We start from the raw sequence: 23,649 nt of genomic DNA, 5'->3' as shown, positions 1-23,649 counted from the left end.
TTTATTACACTCTTGTCACACAAAACATAATAAACTATAAATTCTCCAAAATGTAACGTATTTCCTTTTTTTCGATATTAATCAAATTCGTTTCAAAACTATTTTATTATTTAATCGAAAAATAAAACTGAAAAATACAAAATAGTCCATATATATTTTAAAATCTTAGATATATATTATATACAAAATATATATATTTTATTTTTATTTTAAAAGAAAGTTTTTAAAAAAATTGTTGACTGAACTTTAAACCCTCAGTATAATTGTTGTTATTTATCAAAAAAAAAACTATATCACGAAATCAAAATGTACATTAATATACAGCCTAAAAATCATATTTATTCATTATTATCATAATATTATATATTTTATTAGATGTCGTAAAAAAAATATTACTTCGGAATCTTTTTTACAAACAGAAAATTGACATTTTCCACATTCTCAGTTGCATGTAAGGTTTGTCTAGTGCCCCATTCTGTGGCACATCTATCAGCAATGTCATGAATTTTTAAATACCTTTTTACTAACCTGAATCTCTTCATAAAAAATGTAGAATTGTTTAGGATTGGAAAACTTCAAATACAATTGAAAGTATAACTTCCTGCTTGACAAATTTGCTGTGCAACTTCCTGCTTGACAAATTTTCAAGTGCAAAAAAAAAAACGCGTATAAATATATAATAAAAAAATATATTTTTTCAAATTTATTCTCAAACAAAATCTCCTAAGGAAAAAGGAACCAATATTTTGAAACTTTATAAAACTAAAAATATTACAAGTTCTGTAATTCTGTAACTGACTTCTACTTTAATCTGCAGATCCCTCTCGTTATTTCGGTTCTTTTACCCCCCCCCCCAAACTGAGAATGTGAAAAATGTTAATTATACGTAAGTACGGCGAATTTTCCTAAAGACAATTATTTACAATTGGATATATGGCATTGCGATCATAGTACTACGTATTTTTATCCAAAAAAGATTGCGAAACTAATATGTATATTATGTAAGTATTTAACTAAAAACAATTACATAATATCAAATGTGTAGCTGCGCAATAAATAATTGTATAGAATATTTAAAGAAAAATTATATAAACTTTGCCAAAATTAGCTATATATTCTCTGTCCTTACCTTCCATATCAACTGTGCTATAATTAAAACATTATTATTGTTAAATTGAAGAAAAATTTTATTAATTTCTAAAGAAAATATTATTCGCTTGTTATAACCTTCAAATATTTTACAAAAATTTATATATACTCAAAAAAAAATAGTTTTTCATATAGTTTAATTATTTTTTTGTCGTAAAGGTTATGGAAAATTATTCTATGAAAAGTAATCACATGGTTTTTTTAAGGAATAATTTTCGAATTGTTATATACAGTCTTTTATGCAAAGACTTGTATACTAGAAAAAATTTATTACATAAAATTATAAATATATACGCTGGTTGTAAAGCTTCAAATTTTATTATTTTATTTTTTTAGCTAAATAGAATTAATAAACAAAAAAAACACAAATTATAAGATAAAATTATACATAGATTTATTATATTAAATGTACAAAGAAGCCGTTTAAGCCTTCTTTAGCAACAAACACGTTGTCTTCCATTACAAAGAAAATTATTAAATTAAATAATTAATTGGGTATATTTTCGTAATTTTTGGTGAATTGTGTTTTATTTGAAATAAAAACCAATTTTTGCTGCCAACTGCCATCTATTATCATAATACAACACTATACATGTATATTATGTGTGTTACAAAAATATGTCCGATTGAAACCCTTAAATGTAAAAACTTAAATAAATTATTAATTGTTACCAAAATAATCCCGTTAAAAGATACCCTATTTTAATTAATTGATTATACAAAACCACAAACCCTGTTTAAACATTAGTCCCATTGGAGTATTATTATTATACGTGAATTTACAACATTATAATTATATAGCCAGGCTAAAAAGCCTAATTATAAATTATTTAGTGTAATATTATTATAATATTCAATTGAAATTATTATAAAACCCAAAAAAAAGATTGTAAAACTTAAATGTATTTATTGTATATGTAAAAAAAAGGCCATTAATTGGAAGAAATAAACATATTAGAAGCTGATTTGCGTGTTTTTTTGAAAATATTTAAAACCTGATTTTTAGCATTCCGTACCGAAAATACAAAAAACTTTAAGTATTTATTTTATACATGGACTTATAAGAGAGAAGAAGCCCCTAACACATCGATAATTGCAGGAATCTGCAGGTTTACATAATACTTGTTTCCTCTAAACTTGACTGGTAAACATGGCATGACTGGTTGAAAGGATTTACAAAAAAATTTTTGTCCGGCCTCCTAACTGGGCGTATTATCGATTACTGAATGGGCCCGTTACCATACAGTTTTACAACCCGATGTATACAACGATTTTCTCGGAGCAAAAATTTATATGCCAACCTTTTTAGGCATCAATAGTGGATCCCCATACGATCAAAAATTGGGTAAAGTTAATATTTATCGATTAAATTTCTTTGCCAATGGTTGATTACAGTTTTCTTGCATGAAAGAAGCTGCAGTGAGGCGAACATATAGATATTCAAAGATTTTTCTCTCATATAGAAGTCGGTCTAAATAATTATTTTTTTCAATAAAACGAAAATTTGTTATTTATTTATTCGATTTACTAGCACGTTGATTGTACTGAGCCGCTAAATATTTTAGAAAAATGTTTATATGCGTGTTTATAGAAGAGTTCTGGAAAAAGCATCATTCACACACCTGCACACACCTCCTTTCTAAAGTATCATAAGTAAATAATAAATAAAATTATGTAAATTTTGTTTACAAAAATGATATTTTTTAATAATTTAATAAAAAACCTTGAACAGAAACGAGTTTTCATTTCTTTACTCAGTTTCTACCCGATAAAAATATTTTTAAGATAATAAAATGCATAAATAAAATTAACGTATCTACATTATTAAAACTTAGTATAAGACTGTCTATAGATTAAACCGGTAAATATTTTTGTTGTTATTCATTGTTAAAAATGGATTCTTTTATCAAATACAGTTCAGATTGTGATTTTACAATTGAAAATTTACCCTATGGAGTATTTACCACGAAAGACGATGTAAGTATCATTAGTTAGTAATTTCTAAATTTTATCTAATAATTTTATATTCTAATCTTTGAAATGTCAATTATGTTTTAGAGGCGCGATATTCAAACTATAGCGAAATATAGATTGTTAACATACCGCCCACCTTTAGTGTCCTTTACGGGTGCCCCTTCCCAAACTTGTCTGGCCGTTTACCTAAATTTTTGAGCAACAAATATTCACGATTTTTGCAAGAACATCGCTGAAATGAAAGCGAGAGCTTAATCATTTCTCTTTAAATTTTGACTTTTTTGTCGTAAAATTAAAAAATAATTTATCTTCTTGATAACTCGTTCGGGCATTCAAGCTATTTGGGAATATATAAATTTAGTGTAAAGTTTCTAAGGCTTAGAAATAATGATGGCAGAAACAAAAATTTGAAATATATTTTCATAAAAATCACCCAATTTGTCTATTTATTCGCCTGTCTGACTGGTCCGTCGGTTTGTCTGAAAAAACGAAAAGAGATAGCGAGCTCAAATTTGTACAGCTTTTTCGAGGCCCAAAAAATTATTTCGAGGTCCTTAATCAGGAAAATCGGTCACTTAAGTTCATGGGATTATTATTTTAAATCGTAAGATATAGAAAAAAGTTTAATTACAAAAATTGATCCTTTCAAAAAAAGAAATAACTTTTGACCTTGAAAGTCAGTTCAAGATTCAGTCAGTTCAATTCACGCAAAATATTTAGATATTTGAATTTATTTATCTCTGTTTACTTTGTGTAACAAAATTAATAGTTATCAAATATATGCAAGGTATTTAAACAATTAACTTAGTTATTATCTTCACTTATTCTTTAATTCTTTTGACAAATGTTTTATTCCAAAATATTATGTTACAGTCCACACCACAAATAGGGGTAGCAATTGGAGACGAAATTTTAAAATTAAAAGAAATTGCTAATTTTTTTAAAGGACCAGAATTAGCACTTCATCAAAATGTATTTACAGAGGTAGGTATTTCATAAAATTTCTCTTCAACATAGATAGATACTTAATATGACTATTTTGTAGACAAAACTTAATGCATTTATGAGCTTAAAACCAGCAGCATGGAGAGAAGCTCGAGAAACAATACAATCGTTACTATCCACAAGTAACACAACTTTACAGAATGATCCAGTACTTAGGCGTAGGTCAGTATAAAACTTAACTTTGATGAAATACGTGTAGTCATCCGCTAGTAAGATAATTTTTTATCTATCCTATCGCGCAAAAGAAAAAATTTGTAAATATTCACGTTATTGCTTCATGTGATCCAAGCGGAAATTGCTTCAGAGGATTCAATTTTGTTGTGCAAACTTTCCTTGTTTTAAGAATTTTTCTTCCGAAAAGAGTACTACGATATTTGTGGCACGATATCTAATGAGAATATGTTCTGGTCAACTATGTAACTTGCAAAAATTACCATACTTGAGCTTGTAAATAGGGAACGATTCGGCCAGGAAGCGACTGATATATATTTATTCGAGTAAAAACTTATATCGCAAAACTTTTATAATTGGACAACATTATTTGTAATCGCACAAGGAGCAACCTAGCGATTGAATGGCAAAAAATAAATTTTAATGCATTTTTCAGAGCATTTATTTTACAAACTGAAGCCATTATGGAAGTACCAGTCGATATTATTGATTATACTGACTTTTATTCATCGATTCATCACGCTACCAACGTTGGAACTATGTTTCGAGGAAAAGATAATGCATTGCCTGCAAATTGGTTTGTATATTAATATATATGCAACAATGCATACGGTAATACTAATAATATTGCGAATATTCTTTAGGAAATATATCCCAATAGGATATCATGGTCGTGCAAGCTCTGTGGTTATTTCTGGTACACCAATTCGTCGCCCAAAAGGTCAAACAATTCTCAATGAAAATGAGCCACCTGTTTATGGTCCTTGTAAATTAATGGACTTTGAATTAGAAATGGCATTTTTTGTTGGAGGCCCTAAAACAAATTTAGGAGAACCAATTAATATTAGAACAGCCGAAGATCATATATTTGGTATGGTGTTGATGAATGATTGGAGTGCACGTGACATACAAAAATGGGAATATATTCCCTTAGGACCATTTACATCAAAAAATTTAGGTACAACAATATCACCATGGATTGTAACAATGTTAGCATTGGAACCATTTAAAGTAGCAAATACACCACAAGATCCAAAACCATTCCCATATTTGTATCATGGCGATGATTATAATTTTGATATTAAATTGCAAGTTGATTTGAAGAGTAAGTGTCAAATTTGCATTGATTTGTACAACAAAAATATTCTCTATCTAAATTTTTTTTAGCTGAAAATAAGATATCTACGGTAATAAGTAACTCAAATTATAAATACCAATATTGGACTCAAAAACAACAATTAGCTCAGCAAACTGTTACTGGTTGTAATGTTAAGCCAGGCGATTTAATGGGTTCAGGGACAATTAGTGGTGAAGTAAGTAATTTTTTTACATATTAAACGGAACTAGCCTGCTAACGAAAAATTGTGTTGATTTTGTTAGCCTTTAGTTTTAAACTATAATATTGTAAAAACAAAGCCGCCTGACGTTGAAACATTGACGTCTGCTACCTAGGTAAATTTCGTCAAATCCTGGACGCTCTCGGTTATCTTCGGTTCCCTCGTTTGGCCTACGACTTTATTTCACGTGCGTTGTATAAGTTGTATGAGCATTCTTCGTGCACTTCTGCTTAGCGTACGAGATATTTTATATTCAGTGAAAATAAGTCCAAATAGTCTAGCAAAAAGCTTTAAATGTGTCGTCATCATTTCCTTCATGTTGAATAGGTAGATAATCAGGTGTATTAAATATTTGGTGTCTTTTCTAAACCAATTAAAATCTGGTAGTTCAGCGGACGAATGCACTTAAGGTACAGCCGCCCCTGATGACAAAAGTGCATGATTATATTTATTTTTTTGACTTGCCTTTTAAAATGTATAGCAATGGGTTTTTTTCCAGGCACCTACCTCATTTGGATCAATGTTGGAATTAAGTTGGAAAGGAAGCAAACCAATTAAATTAAACGATGGTACAACTAGAAAATTCTTACTAGATGGTGATGAAATTATAATTAGCGGATATTGTCAAAATTCAAATTCTCGTATTGGTTTTGGCAAATGTGCAGGAAAACTAATTCCAGCACTTAATTAAGTGTACGATTCACCTTTTTATACATATCTAATAAAAATGTTTTTTTAAGTAAATATTGTAACTTTTAAGTTATATTGTTTTCATTTTGAAAATCAATCACATTATCATATCATTTTATTATATTCACAATATTTTGATCAAAAACTTGTTGAATATGAGTTATGAGAGCGTTAAGGTAGTTTTCCAAGGTTTTCCTTGTTTATATTAAGCCTTCATGATATTAAGATAATATGTTTATATAACCTAAATTTGTTTGACATATTTCCACAGACATATTAATCATATATTCTATAGACATATATTAATTATAGAGCGCGGTTTTGCTATTTTACAAGGCTAATGTCGAACAAAAATAATTTTTTAATTAAAAAAAAATTAATTTCGTACATAAAACCTATGTGCATATTGTATGATCGTAATTTATATTAGTAATATATCTTTCTAGAATCTCTTCGAAAAGAGGTCTTAGAGAACTACAACTTTCAATTTTTTTGAAAGAGGCTTTGGAAGTCAGCCAGCTTTCGGTGACCAAAGATTCTAAAAATAAGTTGAGGCATTCACGGAATTCAATGGGGAAAAAGCACTAAACTCTCGTGACCTTGAATGGGAGAAACTAAACGCTAAAAATTCAAGATGAGTTTAATCTACTTGGTGTGACAGGGTATCACTGCTAGGTTGCCATTCAGAAAATTAAAAATACAATATTCGATTTTAAGAAAAATGTGTTTTTTTTTCTTCAATCTCAGGGGAATTCGTTTAGCTAACGCAGTTCCTGAGCTTCGCATTTTTGTAGATTGTTTTGTCTTTTTTATAAATGCGAAAAACCGCTTTTTCGACTTTTCTGATTGTTTTAGATAATATTCTGCACCAGATGAAAAAATGCATAAATTGCTATGTTTCTTCCGAACAATATTTTTGCTTCTCGATAGCATACTTTAGGGTTTTATCAATGGGTCATTCGCAGTCTCCCTGGATTAAGAGGTAGATAATGAAAAAGCTACAAAATATTTTTTGTTGTATTCATTATCCTTTTATTATATATATTTTTTCAAACAACAGCTTAGAAGTTTCTGTCCTTTTAACAACTTGGAACACTTTTTTTTTACTGTACTGTATACATTAAGTATATGCTGTAATTAATTAATTTGTGTAATAATAATTAACAATAATAAATACTTAAACTTATAACTATATTTTTATTTATTGATTCTGAGTTATGTAAAAGCTTTCAAATTTTTATTATGCTTCTGTTGCTAAATGTTATGAGTGATAGCATCATGCTATGATGCCATCAATTTATCGTGATGTCATCACATATAACTTACCTGTTTGCTTATTCTCTAAATCTGATTTCTTTGCGCCTAAATAGATTATGAATGTAAATTGATGACATCATATTGTGATACCATAACATATCTATTTACGAATAGAAACCTAAATACTATGACAGTATAACGAAATCGATATAGTGTTTGCATCGTTGAAGTCATACCGTAATGGTATTTAGAAACAGAAACTATATAAATCAAAAATAATTATAATTTGCTAAAATATACAAAAGACTAGATACCGTTTTTTTTAATTTTAGGTTTTTAAACTAAAAAATATTGCAGTAATTTGAAATAATAAAATTATTTTACAAAAATCGATTTTAAAGCCACTTTTTTTGTATGCTTTTTGCGTCTATTACTTCACAGTATAGCCCAGTCGTAAATTGATTTGAGAAAATTTGAGCTTGTAAATGTTAATCCAAAATTGGCACTAAGATTGTAAAATTAGCTAATAAAATTTTGAGCAAAGATGTGCTTAGAGCGATTTTGATAAAGTTAATATTAATGATATGAGAGAAAAAGTTTTTTTTTGGCAGTTGTTTTTTGATATGATCATAATGCATGAGGCACCGTTTGTATCAATATTATGTTACACTTGGTAATAATTTAAATCATGTCATAAACTCTAGAACACGATTTACGGCGTTTTCCGCTACATTTTGGAAATTCGGTATATTTCGTGCAGAGTTATTTATTGTGCAGAACAATGGTATAAAAGCGGGGGGTTGAAAATTCGAATGGCTTTTGATATCTTTTGACGACGTCACCATGTAAACCTCCTTCCCCTATCTTTACTTTTACAACTCCTCTAAAGTGCGTAACAGAATTATTATTAAGGAAGGGACTTTTGAGGGTTTTAACTTTCGAATCCTATTTCTCTTTTTTGTGTCGTAATTATATACTTTTCATCCCTTTTTAAGGCTTTTTTTGCGCACCTATACAGCCCGTTTAAATTAAACTAGAGAACTCTAAAGCCTCCGTTCCACCTCTAGGCGGAGGGATATAACCGTAGTAATGGAGCTTTTCTATTTGTTAGTTGTTTTTTATTCAATAATGGTTTATATTTTAGAAATAAACCAATGATTTACTTTCTGTACCTAAATATATGCCATCATAATGCCCCCTCACAGACCTTTAAGACCTTTATTGCCACAAACGGTGCCTTGCAATGATAATGACTGGACTATAAAACATTATTATATTTATAATTATTATAATTTAACGATATTTTTTTAATAATAAATCTGTTGTCTTTCTTTCATTTAAAAATAATGAATCTATTCAATTTAAACTATTTATTATATGTCACTCTAAAAATTCACTATTTGTAACCATAATCGTTAATTATTCTACCACGGAAGTCACACACTTCTAATTTAAACGCTATTTAAAGAAAATGAAAAGCGCATCCAAAAACATATATATCTCAAATTGTATAACTTCCAAAAAATTAATATGAGAGCGTTTTTATTAAAATGATTGTATCGCTTTTTTGTACGTGAGACCAATATTTTAATTTATACTCAAATATAGACCAGTCACATAAGTTGAAGGATTTGTTATGTGTTGCAGATTGAATTTTTTTTAACTGGAATAACTTGAGGCTGAAAATTGTTTTTGAATAAAGCTAAAGCTGATTGAATTTGTTTGGTCTGTATTTGAGCTTTATTTGATATATCTTAATAATAGTTTATTTATAAATATAATTTGTATATTTCTTGCCATGAATAGAAAAATTCTAGTTCTGGTTTTTATTGATTTTATGCGTATTTGGCCCAACGAACTTTAAAGATATGAGATGATATTTTTTTTTTAGATATAATCTAACTTTTTTGTAGATACGATATGAAAGTTTTCCTTTAGGTGAGTACTAACTTGAATATTTTATTCCGAACAATATTTACAAAAAAAATCGAACACAGATTTTACAAATTCGCATAGGCCGTAATGTTCTCGGTTGATACTCGGCAATATTCGAAGCTATTCGGAGTAAAATATTGAAAGTAGTATGCACCTGTAGATATGGCTACGTTATATAAATAATGAACGTTATTATATAATTTTTTGTTTTGTTTAAAATCTCAAATTTGAACTGTTTTTTTTTTTTTGGTTTCAACATAAATTAAAAATTATTTTTTTATATGTTTAACAAAATTTAAACATTAAAATAGTAAACACCCATAATCGCTGAAACGAATAATAACATATGGCCACTGATTGTGGCGGACGGTGTTGATTTGTTACATAAATCTGATTTACATGAGCATACTTCTTGACGTCCACCAAATCCAGAACGATGATAGCATTTACCTACATAATTTGATTCATCCCAACCACATCCACGAATTACTCGAGTATCAGGTTGTACTGGAATAGAAAAATAGATAACATATTATAATTTTGGTACTGAACCCTTTCATGGCTTATTGATGTTTTGTATAATAATTGGTTGAATGCACGCAAACAATATTTTTGTTATAAAAATCGACAAAACTTCGATTATTTATTTCATTTAAAATAGGATATAACTGGATATTTTTGGTACAACAAGAATGGTTTATTTCAAAAAGAAACTTATAAAAATAGACTTTGTATTTATATTAGCTGAAACCCGTTAAAAATTTAAATATAGTACAAGAAATGAATGTAAAATCATAGTCGAGTTTAACATCTCATTTTGTTCGTAATTGCATCTAGAAAAAGGCCCTTAAATTAGTTTGTGACCCTTTCTTACTCCCTTTTTCGGAAATTCGACTTTTATGCCCCCGAATATAAATGAGGATGAAAATATCAATTTAGGAGCTTTTGAGATCACTAAATACGAACCTGAAGTATCCCAGTTTTTTACTAGAGATCTTACAAAAACAGATTTAGTTTTCTCTTAACAGTTTATTTTAAAATTTAGATCTGGTGGGCAAAAAATTTCATTTTCTTTAAAATATTGTAGCATAAACTTTGAATTTTTTCAATTTTCAAGTTTATTTAAATACAAAGAATATCCAAAAATAAGGAAATCATTTTTGAAACTGAATGCTAATATTAATACCGATATTAAAACGGAATAGGTACTTCATATGATAAAATACATGCGCCCTACGTGACCTTGTGCCTACTAAATTTATTATCATTTTTATTCTCCAACTTAAACAGGAAACGCTTAAGGTTTTTGTTATATTACAAACAATTCGCAAAAACAAAGAAAATTTGAAAAATACTACTTACATCCATTAACTTCGAATTCAATAACCTGTGTAATTTTGCGACACATTGTACGTGGTTTATTTTCTGTATCTGTACAATTTTTCGCCAATGATTCTGGTGGAATATCTAATGCACATTCTGGACTCGTATGACTGTTACATTCATAACATTTGATTGCAGTTCCTGTAAAATGGAATTAAAATAATTGGAAAAAATCTCTAAAGAACGAATTCATAAATAAAAGCAAAAATCGTGATTTTTATAAAAATTATTCCGAATTGATTTTTCATGAAATTATTATTTATCATTTATACAGAAATGATAAAATCCAGAAGTTTATTGGTTGAAGCTACTTGCTGAAAATTTCAACTCTCTATCTTTTAAAGTTTTGGTGAAAATAGGGTAGACAATAATGTTTACAAAAAAATGTTTCAAACAAAAGTTGTTTATTTATTTTATAAAAAACATATTTTGCATTTAAACTTTTGTTCTATCTCTAACAGTTTACAAGATGGGTTCTAAGGATCCAAAACCCAATTTGACCTATTCTGGTCATTTATGAACTGAAACTCTTTTCATTTTTGAGTCATCGTGATGACGGACAGATAGACAGACGGACAGATAAACGAAAATGGATTAATTAGGTGATTTTATGAACACCTAAACCAAAATTTTATCCGTATATCATTATAATATTTCTAAGCGTTACAATCTTGGGACTAAAATTAGTATACCTTGATAATAAATATTTCATGTGCACAAGGTATAAAAACAGCGCAGCTATTGGTATAAAATTCAAATATTACAAGGTATAAAAATAGCGCATCTTTTTATTTGTAATTCTGTAAAAGTTACGAATAAAATACAAAAAAAAAAAATTTTGTCTTGTTATAAAAATCAGGAGATTGGCAATTTTGGAGCGCCAGAAAATTTTAAAGTTAGACTTAGTGCCTACCCCTCTACAACTCTAAATAAAAATAAAAATGCATGGTAATCCCACTTTTCTATACGTTAACTATTATTCGACAAATCGAAACTTAACAGATTGCATTTACAAACGATTCCGGGATTTAGAACCATGAGACCAGGACATTCCATAAAATTTAGTGTATTTAAAATTTTTTTTTTTTATGAATTATTTATTCTTTCAGCCAAAAAATGTATAATCGAAAAATAAAATTAAGATAGTTTATATTTTGAAATATGAACGCAACAAAAATATAAATGAATCCAGAATTCAACAATGAACTCCTTATAAAAATATAATCGTTTTATAACAATGAAATTCCATTATTGTATAATTCTTAAGACAAAATAAAATTTTCAAAAATCTTATTATAAAATTAATGGGTAATTATTGAACTGATAAGAACTAGTTTAAAAAACCTAAAAAATCTGAACAAAAAATCACTTTATATTTTATTATTATCTCTACTCAAAAAGTTCAAATTCACCAACTGACCTTCTCCAATGAAACAGCTTAACACAAAAATCACACTAAACAATGAAATTATTGATTGTATTGAATTCATAATTAATTTAAAAATTATTTTTGTCTAAATAATCAAAATATAATAAGTAATTTAAAATTTTCTTTTTAAAAGAAATTTAGATATGTTTTATTTTTTTATTTTTTAAATGTAATAAAAATCAACTTTGTTGTAATGAAATTGATTGAATCGCGACGGTGATATAAAACTGTTATACTAAGGCGCAGAACGTTTTCTTAATACACTTGCGCGTTCGCCGCCACCGATATACTCTGCTTTGATAAAATTGTGTATGGAGAGATGCTTCTCTGGACCAATATTTATTTAAAAGTACCCTTATTTACGCATAGTTTCTCAATCTGAATTTATCTCATCTTTAATAAAAGCTGACAACATGATATGTGAACATTGCTGCTGACACTATGGAAAATATTTTAGGAACAGCTTATACAGCTTACTACATACAATCATTTAGATTACACGCTATATTTTGTAAGCAGCTTGTAATAAATCTATGTAATATTGCAAGGTTTTACTGGGCTAGTCCATGTATATGATCGGTAAAAACTAGTATTAACTTGTGTTTAGAGAACAGGAAAATCTGGAAAGACAAAAGCTTTTCATTTGTGTTATTTACACTATTGTAATTTTATACGATTTGGATGAATTATTTTTTACAATATCATAGTTTTAAATAAACAGGGTGTTTCAGTATAAGTAATCTAACAAAATTCGTAGCGCAGAAGCTGCGTTAGCAAAGCGAATTCCCACAAAGATAGAAAAAATAACACATTTTTCTTAAAATCGAATATTGCATTTTTAATTTTTCAAAAATATAATATAAGACCCAATTGATTTACGTCCTGAGAACGCTGTAAAAATTTCAGCTCGATATCTTTTTTCGTTTTTGAGTTATCGTGTCCACAGACGGACGGACGGACAACCGGAAATGGACTAATTAGGTGATTCTATGAAAACCTATAGCAAAATTTTGTGCGTAGCATCAATATTTTTAAGCGTTACAAACTTGGGACTAAACTTAGTATACCTTGCATATTACATATATGCATGGTATAAAAATTTTTGATAAAGAAAATATCAAAACAAAAGAAATTTCATCGATTTTTGATGGGCAGATGGATTTAAAGATCAGTGGCAATAAAACCTAAGAATTTAGTATTACAACCACTAAAAATAGTAGGGTTGCGTTGAAAGACTAATGAAAAATTAAAAAATTCTTGTTAGGAAGAAATTTTTTTCCTGACCTGCACAACGAAACCGCACACAATGAGTTGACGTGAAAATTAAAACTTTCATTCCTCGGTTTCATAGATAGAAAGCAGTTTAGTTTTGTTGCAACTTCGATGATACAACAGGCTAAATGAAAAAAAAAATCAGTTTTACACTGTGCTAAAATTCGGTTATTATTCGAAAAATTCAGTTTCATTCAAACAGGTATGTGTTAATATTTACAAATGATAATGATATTTATAAATAAAAATGGCCTACACAGATAAAAGAATTGATAAGGAAAGTTATCTTCATGATAAATTCAATCTCTTTTCAAAATTTATCGTTCATTTTCTTCTAAGAAAAATTAAAACTTATCCTTGTGTGTAGAATGTAAAACAGATGCAATCAGAGAAAAAAAAACACTTTCGCATGCACCTGTCGATTAACAATTAATCGGTAAACAATCCATTTATAATTATAATGACATTACACATGTGATAATTGATTCTAATACGATTAGTTTATATTTTTCTATGATTCTAATCATAATTTATATGATGTAAATGCTAAATAAACTAATATCAATAATAATACCTAACAAATATACATACACTCAACGTTAAAATCAACGGAACCATATTATTTACCAAAATTTCAATTCCCTTCAAATAATCCTAACTTCGCGAAAACTTATTATTTCTAAATTTTATATTCATTGGAAAGCTAAAAATCTATACTATGCGTACGACGAATAAGAACAAAACCCTTTAAAAAACACGGTTATGCTATCACATAGGAACCGTGCATTTTTCCGGTTTTAAAAATAAGCCTATGCCATTTTCTGACCCCTAAACTACCACTACCTATGCAAAAAATCATGCCGATCCTTTTCTCTATGAAAAATTAAAACAAATCGTTCAAACGGGAACCATATATTTAACGAAACAAAAAGTCACCTATGTGCTATTACAGACTATAATCTATCTTTAAGCCATATTTCATCCAGATTCCAAATTTCATCCAGATATATATCAGATTGAGGATTTGTTTTTCAGGAGGAGTTACGCATAATGAACAGACTCTTATTTTCCGAAAAAGGTTTCGGTTTTACTAAATTCGAAACCTAGTTATCTCCAGAGGGTTTTTAGTGTTAGTGTTTCTAACCTTGGCCCTGGTTTGCCTGTGAAAAAAAAACTTTTCCAATATTCTTTTTCATCAACAATTCCTATTAACTTTGATACACTATAACTCCTGAAAAATCGAACAAGGTGTAATTTTCTTTTTATCCGCAGGAAAAAATCAAGTTTTTCTGAAAACTACTAGAATAATTGTATCTCATGAAAACGTTCAAACTTTGAAAATGTTTTGTGACCGTGGATAAAGTTAAATTGTAGAAATTTTTGTGAAGTAAATTTCGATAAAAAATTTTGTTGCGTTAATTTTTGAATCGAGTGTACAAATATAACAATAATAAAAAAAGATTTATAAACGAATATTATTCCAACAGTGTTGTGTTTGACCTTAATTTATCAATATTTATTATTATATAATCCAAAACGGAAATATTAATTAACTATCGTTTACGTACGCTTAAATGTGTGTGTATATGTATTGACGGGCTTGGTCCGAGTTAAAACGGGTCAATTGTTAAAATATTTGATTTTAAAAAGGTCAAGTATTTAAATTTTATTATACCTTTACTAACGGAAATGACATATGCTTTTACTTTTAAATGGAAATTAATATGTCTGAACAATGGTAACATTTTTTTTCTCCAGTTTTTTACAATTATATAAAAAGGAATATACAGACATCGTGATATAAGAAAGAAATGTAGGGACACAGTTATCATCCACCTGCGACTAGTTAGTTGGCCTTCCAGCCAAAATAAACTGGTAAAAACGTTGCTTGCAGTTTTCGTAACATAAGCCAAAAAACGAACTTCACATTAAGCGAAATTGATGGAGCGTGATTATTGATTGTAATCACAAATTAAAAACCACAATCCGTTTCTGGGAAAGAAACTTTGTGGAGTTGTTAAGACCGAAGTAAATGAAAATGAAACACCTTTTCGTGCAACAATTCTACACTAAAACAGGATATTTCAATGAAAAATTTTTATTTGCGAAGAAAATTCTTAATCGAACAAATAACATTTCGTGTAAAAAAAATTATAAACTTGTTCATGATTCATTCTTTAAGTAGTGTTCGAAATTAATTGATAATTGACGCTAAAATTATAGACATGTATAAAATTTAAGAAAATATCCATTAGTCAATTGAAGATTTACAAGCAATTGCGACTTATATTCGCGAAGGTATTCGATGCTTAACAGTAAAATACTTAAAATAGACCTTGGATATAAAATTAAAAACATAAAAACCCGACTGCGTAATTTAAACTGAAAAGACAAAACCAAGTCCTGTAATTTACATAGCGACTTTAACATTGAGGCCCATTATTGGGAAGATTTGAGCCGGTCAAGATTTTAATAGGTTAAATTTAACTCCCCCCCCCCTAAAATTTTCAGAATTGTTTAGACTTAGTCCAAATTTGGAGTATAATATGTGTCTAGTCAAATAATTATTTTACTAATATTTATTTATGCTTACAATATACTTGAATTCCTATTCTAGATTAAGATAACAAAAACTCTTAACGCCTAATCAAGGATATTCATCACATCATGTAAACTGAGATAAGTACTCATTCAACTCAACGATAAAATGAATAATTTGTGTCTTCCTGTAAAATTACAATATAAAATAATATCTTTATCATATTAAATTTAGTATTATTATGAGACGTGAATTATTTTAAACTTTTAACAAGTATAGTCCGTAGGCCCACGCTTAGTAAATTTATTCATAATATCACCGTTGAGACTTTGTATAATATATATATTTGGATTTATTTATTTTTTAAATTTACTTTTTTATTTTTTTAGTTAGAATTTTCAATACCTAATCAATGATATCCCTAGTTAGTCGACTTTCATTTTCAGCTTGTGTAAGTAGGTTTGGTCCTTTGTGGCACCCTAGAGACCAAAGGTGTGAGCCGATTTTAATGATTTTTACGTCAATCGATTTGTCTATTTAATAGCTATTCAATGATACCCCACTTAAAATAGTTAGTCGATTTTCATGTTTTTCTTTTTCACAATATGGCGTCTGGTGGTCGCCATATTGAATTTTCGTGACTGCCATATCTTCAGTCACGCAAGATTAAGACATTCTTCTTCGCAAGATTAAGACAAATCAATTGACGTAAGAATCATCAAAATCGGTCCACGCGTTTGATCTCTAGTGTGTTACAAAAGAACACACATTCAATGATTCAAAAATTTCCAAATTTTCCGCTCATTTTAAAATGAAGTATGCTTGCTTTTACAATTAAAAATAAATGCGTAACGAATCAACAATTGAAAATGTTTTATTTACAAAATTTATAACACTTTCTGTTCTGATTAAGGTGGACTTCGTTGTGATTTTTATTAATTTAAACTTTAAAAAAAAGATATTAATATTTATAGTGAATTAATTATGAAAAATAAATGTAACCATTAACGTGACCAGAAAAAAAACGGAATAATTATTTAATTATGATAAAAATATTATTCTCTACAAAAAATAATCAATTATTGAACTCGTTGTTATTGATTGAACTTATTAAAGAATCGAAAATCGTTTATTTATCATGCTTTTAATTGAACAACCAGAAACAACAAACTTTCAACTTCTTGAATCCATCAATATCTTTTATCCTATTCTAGTTTTTGTGTTATTATTATACTTTATAATTGTTATTAAATAAAGACTGACCGACTCTATGCATACAATAGCCGAAACACGGAGGGATTTGTCATCACAGGTATTTATTTGTTTATTTATAATTGAATATAAGAAAATGACAGCTAGAATCCCTATTGCTTCAACCTCGAAGAGGGTTGATAAGTATTACAGTCATAGATAAAATTTATTAGTGGAAAATTTCAGTATTGACAGTAGTTCCTTTTGAACGAAAAAGAAATCGAGAAAATCTCTAGAAATCTTTACAGATAATACTAATAATTTATTATCAAAAATTGGTACATAAGAGGAATCACAATTTCACTCTTTAAAGGGGTATTTTCTGAGTTATTTTACTTTTTATGTTTTTTTTTCATGTTTACTAGTTTCAAATCAAAAATTTCCCTTTTGACCAAATGAGAAAATGCTAAATGTGACAATATTCGTGGGAGCCTAATATTCCTATGGAGTTCCCTTAATTAGTCTAAAACTAATATACTTCGAGAAGCAAGAAAATGGGATACTTTGATCTGTCATTATCATATAGTCTATAAGTGTCAAAAAATGTATAAACAGAAAATTTGTGTATTTTTAGATTGACAATTTTCCTCCGAATTTATTAAATAATTTAAATGCGTCTGCACAGAATCGTGGTGGAGGGGATGGTGCCACAACATTAAATACTGGACAAACAATGATTCCTTTTGTTGGACAACAACCTATCAATTTACCATCATGCCGAAATACATCCAATTATTTTCATGCTGAACGAAATGATTCTGGTAAATCTTTCTTTCCCCATAACTAAAAAATACGAATTGTGCATGACATCTTTTGAGATGATCCGCAAATTGTTTAGCGTTTATCTAAAAGTTTACCCAGTGAGAGATACATATTTTCAAAATTATCCACTATTCTGGTTACAGTTCGTCATTTATGGAGACAGCAAACACATTCTTGTATAAGTCAAAGTACAAATTCTGCTAGTGGAGGAAATCAATTGTTACCTACAACTTCTTCGCCGCAACAGTCGCAAGCACAACATCAGCAACAACATTGTGGAGTTGTAAATCATTTTGGAAGTTTGGAACAAAGTCAACAACTTTATAGAAATCTCTCAGAAACGAATGCTGCTTATAATAGACAAACCCAATTTTTAAATAATGCATTGCATATTGAACAAAATCGTCGAAATTACTTAGCAAATACTATACATAATAATTTGTTGCAACAAGAGCCAGCGACAATGGTAGGTCATACTTTAAAATTAACATCTTTATGAGACAGTTTCATAAATATCTAAAAAGAGATTTTCTGCATTTTCGAACCGCAAATAAACGATGTAAAATAATTTTTATTCCTTTGATATAAAATGACTTGAATCATTTTTTTTTATAGGATCGAACACTTTTTTTAAATTTCACATCAAACAACATATCACAATATCCAAATCAAATTGGAGGGAATGCAAATAATTCAATAGCGCCCTATCCAACTGTTCCACAACAGTACAATTACCAAAATATTTCGCCGCCAGTTCACAATAATATCAATAACACATCAACACAGCAACAATCGAACCTAATACCACCTTCAAATTATCCAATTCATTCACCTTTACCATCTCCACAATTAGTATTTGGTCCACCGCCAAGAGAAAATCGTCGACCAAATATCAATCAACTTGATGAATCATTAAATCGAACAATTGCAGCAGCATTCCCTGATGCATTCAATACGACACCAAATCCAACATACTTTCATGAAACGTCACAAAGTATACCAATTAATTCTTTGTTCCAGTCGTTCAGTAATCATTTAAAAATTCCGGAACAAGTCGCATTAAATAGATTAGCGATGTCAGCACAAAGTAATAATTCTACTACCGTCAATAAATCACAAATTTTTAATAGAAATATTGAGCATCAATGTGTTAATGAGCTAAATGAATGTAATAATACTCAACTCCCCCCACCATTACCCCCAAAATCGTGTTATATGTTACCAACAACGACAGATCGAAATGGTGACGTCTTACCCGACTGTATTGTTGATGATACCAATCAAATACATTCAGCACGATCGAATATGAAATTTAAATTTAGTAAAAATGTGAAAAACATACCAAAGAAGATTGAAAAAAACGATTCAGATCAATCATCTTCAAAAGAATCGTTAAAAACTTGTACAAGTGATTTATATATTTCGAATAGTACAAAACAAACGTCTCAGCAATATTCCGAAGACATTTTTAATTGCCAAATTCGAGACTGTAACACGATCTACCCGATTAATGATAACAAAGAAGATACAAATAATACAAACCAAACAACAACGTCATTAAATCCCGAACAGCGACATAGTTCACCTTTTGTATTACAAGAAGAGAGTGCATTCATAGATATGATTGTAGAAGGATGTATTCATGGTGAGGAGATTGCAACAAAATATCAAAATGTCCCTTGTTTTAAAAATATTAAAAAATTATGTGAAAAAACTAAATCAGATTTAATGACACCACATTGTACCGCACGTAATATCCATTCACAGGGGATTCCGTGGGCAACCAAGGATTATATATTTGCATTTACACGTTTAACAAGTTGTTGGTACTTATTAAAAGGTTATTTAGGTCAGAAATCTGATGTATTTGATAAAATTGAACAATTATATAGCCCGGATTTACGACGATCATTTGAATTATGGGAACAAACTACAATGAATTTAGCTTTTCATGTTATGAAATCATTCATTGCACTTGGAAATAATAGTACGGTAAAATGGAATCCAAATGCACATAGTACGCCGTTAACAACGAAAGAAACATTAATACGAAAAAAACTTGTCGCTGCATTTCCATCATTAATATCAATGGATTTGGATGATAACAAAAATAAAAGTGAATTGGAAAAGAATAACAGTGGCGGCGGTGCCACACAAAATGATAATAAATCGACGAGTTATTTTAATAATACAAATCGTATGATGAAAGATTTCCATAATCATCATATAATTAAACCAATGAGTACACGATATGATTTTGATAGTGGGGATGAGGATTCTTCAAAAAAATATATAAAACCTGGTTGTTATTCAGTACCACAAATACAGAATCCAAATACGTTATCCTCTCCAACTGCTAGTCCTAGACCATCAATATTTAATGATTTAGGTAATCCATCATCAAGTAACAAGAAACAAATGTCACCAATCATCATTTTATCCCATCGGAATGAGCAAGCTAAACAAACAATTGATTCAGCAGCAGATTCTGCAATGAAAAATAACGGTATGGTTGTATATGAAAATCATATTGAATATATTCCATTTAAGAAAACTCCACAAGGTATAATTACATCAGCTTTAATGAAAAAAAGTCGTTGTGAAGATTTTCCCAAGTCGCCTCTAGACTTAAATGAAAATGAATACTCGGTTGAATCAAAGATGTTATATGATGCATTAAAAATAACAAAATTGGACGATAATCAACAACAAAATGATTCGAATGATGTAAGTACAAATAATATAAATTTGACTGTTGAACGTTCTGTCGAAGTCGATGACCATATTGAATGTACAGAATCTCAAGTTAATGGTGGCAGCACCTGTAAAGATTGTAAAGATGATGTCTATGAACAGCGCAACATCAACAGCTGCAATGTAAGTGGATTTACATCTACATCATCAAAATCAACATCAATTTCTTCACCGAATAAAATTTATGGTACCAAGAAACAATATCGTAATAAATCACGGCGATCCGATCAGCATTCAACATCTGATTATCAAACAAAATCTGCTTCTATCAAAAAAGCACATAAAAGCTATTATAATACAATTTTGTCATCTCCAAAATATTTAGCTGAGAATTGTAATATGAAAGGGCGTCCAAAATGTCGTCAAAATGTTAAATGGAATATTTGGTACAGTCGTAAGCATGATGGTTTGTCACATTTGGCTATCGAGACATTTGAACGTATTCTACATGAGTTGTGGAGCATGCCTAGCTCACATTATTTTGTTTTTGAAGTTGATGTTAGAGATGTAAGTAAAATTATACACTTTTTATACCATGTATATATGAAATATATCATATATTAAGTTTAGTCCAAAGTCTGTATCTAACGCTTAAAAATAATTAGTCCATTTCTGGTTGTCTATCCGTCTGTCTGTCAGTATAAGCACGATAACTCAAAAACGAAAAGAGATATCAAGCTGAAACTTCTATAACGTGCTCAGGCCGTAAAAAATGAACAACATGGGTCAATTAGGTCCGTAGGAACCCATCTGGTAGGTATTAGATTTTTTCAATTTTATTTAAAAATTAGAAGAATATAATCGTCTAAAACCGTTTTTTTAGGTTCCCGATTACTATGAAATCATAAAGCATCCAATGTTTCTAACAAATATTTTACAGAAATTAAAACAATATAAATATAATAATTTAAATCAAGTCGTTCATGATTTTCGAAGAATTTTCAGAAATGCTCGTATATTTTCAGAGGTAAATTTCTTAAAAATTTTTTCTATTGATCTTAAACTTAAATCTAAAATATATGTTTATAGGTACATCCTAACAAAAGATTACAACGCTTAATAGGTCATTTCTCAAATGCATTTGAACAACTATTAAACGATAATTTTCCAAAAATGGATTTCAGTAAAATAATGGATGAAGATAATGAAGTCTTACCTGGAACGAATTTATTATCCAAGAACAGCACATCATCCGGATCTTCAACACCATCGAAATCTGATGATAATGTTACTTCACCAAGTAGTCAAGAGGACAGATAAATACTCTCCTAAACCTATAATTTTTTTTATTACTATTTTTTTATTTTTTAACCAGTATTAATACTTTTTTTTATATAAGTTGTGGTTCAGTATATTTTTACGCTTAAAATTTGAGTTCAAAAACTGAAAAATGAATTAGACCGTTCCGTTAATTCCGTTTTTTGTTGTCTAGTAATGTGGGTGTAAGAGTTTTTGTGTTTATTTAATTCGTTAAAAATTTATTATTGGTTCGCCCTCATTTGGTCCGAAGCCTCTTATCTTATCATAGTTTTGTAGTCGTTAATTTTTAAAATAACAAGCACAAATTATTTGAAATTGTTTTTTTTTTCAAATTTTTCTGATATTATTTATGAAAAATGTGATTTAAATATAATTGAAGTAAGCATACGAAGAAAAACTATTGTATTATAATTTATATATTTTCTGTTTGTAATTTCTTTGATAATAATTCAATGATTTTATTTGAATAATATTTGTTGTAAAAATAAATACTCTTGTGATATTAAAAAAAAGTTTTTTCTTTTCATGTTTTATCTCCTGCCCCTCATCCAGACTCTCGCTGAGTATTGGCGAACGAAATTACCTAGAGATGGCTCTGGTGTGAATGCAATATGGCCGATATAGAGGATTTTCGTTCAAGTTGTCAAAATAAATTTTTGCATTTTTTTTTGTTTATTTGTTTTTATAACATGGAGAAAGCCCTGGATATTAATATTGGTGATATATTTTATCTACTTGGTGGATCAGTAAGGCCGTTGATGGAAGGAGAGACGCTTTCTCGTTCCAAAAACTTGTTTTTTTGTGGTATCCAATCGAAGCAAAATAATTGTTTATTAATCAAATCTTCATGTTTGCAAACGTCGAACATCACCGAGAAACCTCATGAGATCTAAATCAAAGTGTTTGTAGCCAATGACAACAAAAAAATCGAATGCTATTGTTCTTGCAAAGCGGGCGCGGGAAGCAAGTGCAAGCATGTTTTTGCGACATTGTGCGACAACTGACGCCTGTAGATCTTGTTTTCCCACACTGGGGAACACCACAACGTTTTTCATTTTTGATAATTTCCATCTCAACAACAAAAACATTCAGCACTTATGTAGCTGTCAAAACTCAAAATCCTCTATAATAGTTTCACTAATCCTCGCTGCGCGGCGCCACCGTATCTTGCGATCGCGAATACTTCCCAAGGTTAGCCGATATGAAGCACTCACTGCCACACCCACACTCTCAGGTTACCTGCAAACAGTGTTAGCATAGTTGGCCGACAGGATTATGTGTTCAGGGCCGTAAAATTATCGTTTTTTTTTTCAATTTATCGTACCAACAGAAAATTTTTTTTAAAGCCTATTTATGTGAGCTATGTTAATTTTTAATAAGCAAAATAGTAAATAAACAATATTTAATTACAAAACAATATTTATTTTTCTAAAATAATTTAATTTTTCAATAAATTAGAAAGGCATAGACGTCTCACTTAT

At 29.1% G+C, this 23,649-nt stretch overlaps 3 protein-coding genes across 3 annotated transcripts; 2 read left to right on the top strand and 1 right to left on the bottom strand.

Moving 5' to 3' along the window:
* The first annotated feature begins 2,960 nt into the window (after positions 1-2,960).
* On the top strand, positions 2,961-6,380 carry LOC123299986 (fumarylacetoacetase). Its single transcript, XM_044882433.1, has 7 exons — positions 2,961-3,126; positions 3,997-4,107; positions 4,169-4,290; positions 4,736-4,876; positions 4,944-5,404; positions 5,467-5,612; positions 6,136-6,380. Exons 1-7 carry the CDS (start codon positions 3,043-3,045, stop codon positions 6,325-6,327), a joined length of 1,257 nt encoding a protein of 418 aa, XP_044738368.1. The 5' UTR covers positions 2,961-3,042; the 3' UTR covers positions 6,328-6,380.
* A 2,873-nt stretch (positions 6,381-9,253) lies between these two features.
* On the bottom strand, positions 9,254-12,669 carry LOC123300006. Its single transcript, XM_044882459.1, has 3 exons — positions 12,322-12,669; positions 10,881-11,042; positions 9,254-10,025 (listed from the first exon to the last, which is right to left on the bottom strand). The coding sequence occupies exons 1-3, from the start codon at positions 12,389-12,391 to the stop codon at positions 9,814-9,816; spliced, it is 444 nt and encodes a 147-aa protein (XP_044738394.1). The 5' UTR covers positions 12,392-12,669; the 3' UTR covers positions 9,254-9,813.
* A 4,734-nt stretch (positions 12,670-17,403) lies between these two features.
* LOC123300583 lies at positions 17,404-22,168 on the top strand. The gene is made up of 7 exons (XM_044883175.1): positions 17,404-17,453; positions 17,967-18,153; positions 18,298-18,620; positions 18,770-21,415; positions 21,732-21,766; positions 21,854-21,875; positions 21,938-22,168. The coding sequence occupies exons 1-7, from the start codon at positions 17,412-17,414 to the stop codon at positions 22,166-22,168; spliced, it is 3,486 nt and encodes a 1,161-aa protein (XP_044739110.1). The 5' UTR covers positions 17,404-17,411.
* Positions 22,169-23,649: the final 1,481 nt, after the last annotated feature.

Source organism: Chrysoperla carnea, chromosome 5 (genome assembly GCF_905475395.1).
Source record: "Chrysoperla carnea chromosome 5, inChrCarn1.1, whole genome shotgun sequence".
Lineage (NCBI taxonomy): Eukaryota > Metazoa > Arthropoda > Insecta > Neuroptera > Chrysopidae > Chrysoperla > Chrysoperla carnea.
Note: the sequence above shows the minus strand (reverse complement) of the source record. Positions and strands in the feature narration are given on the sequence as shown.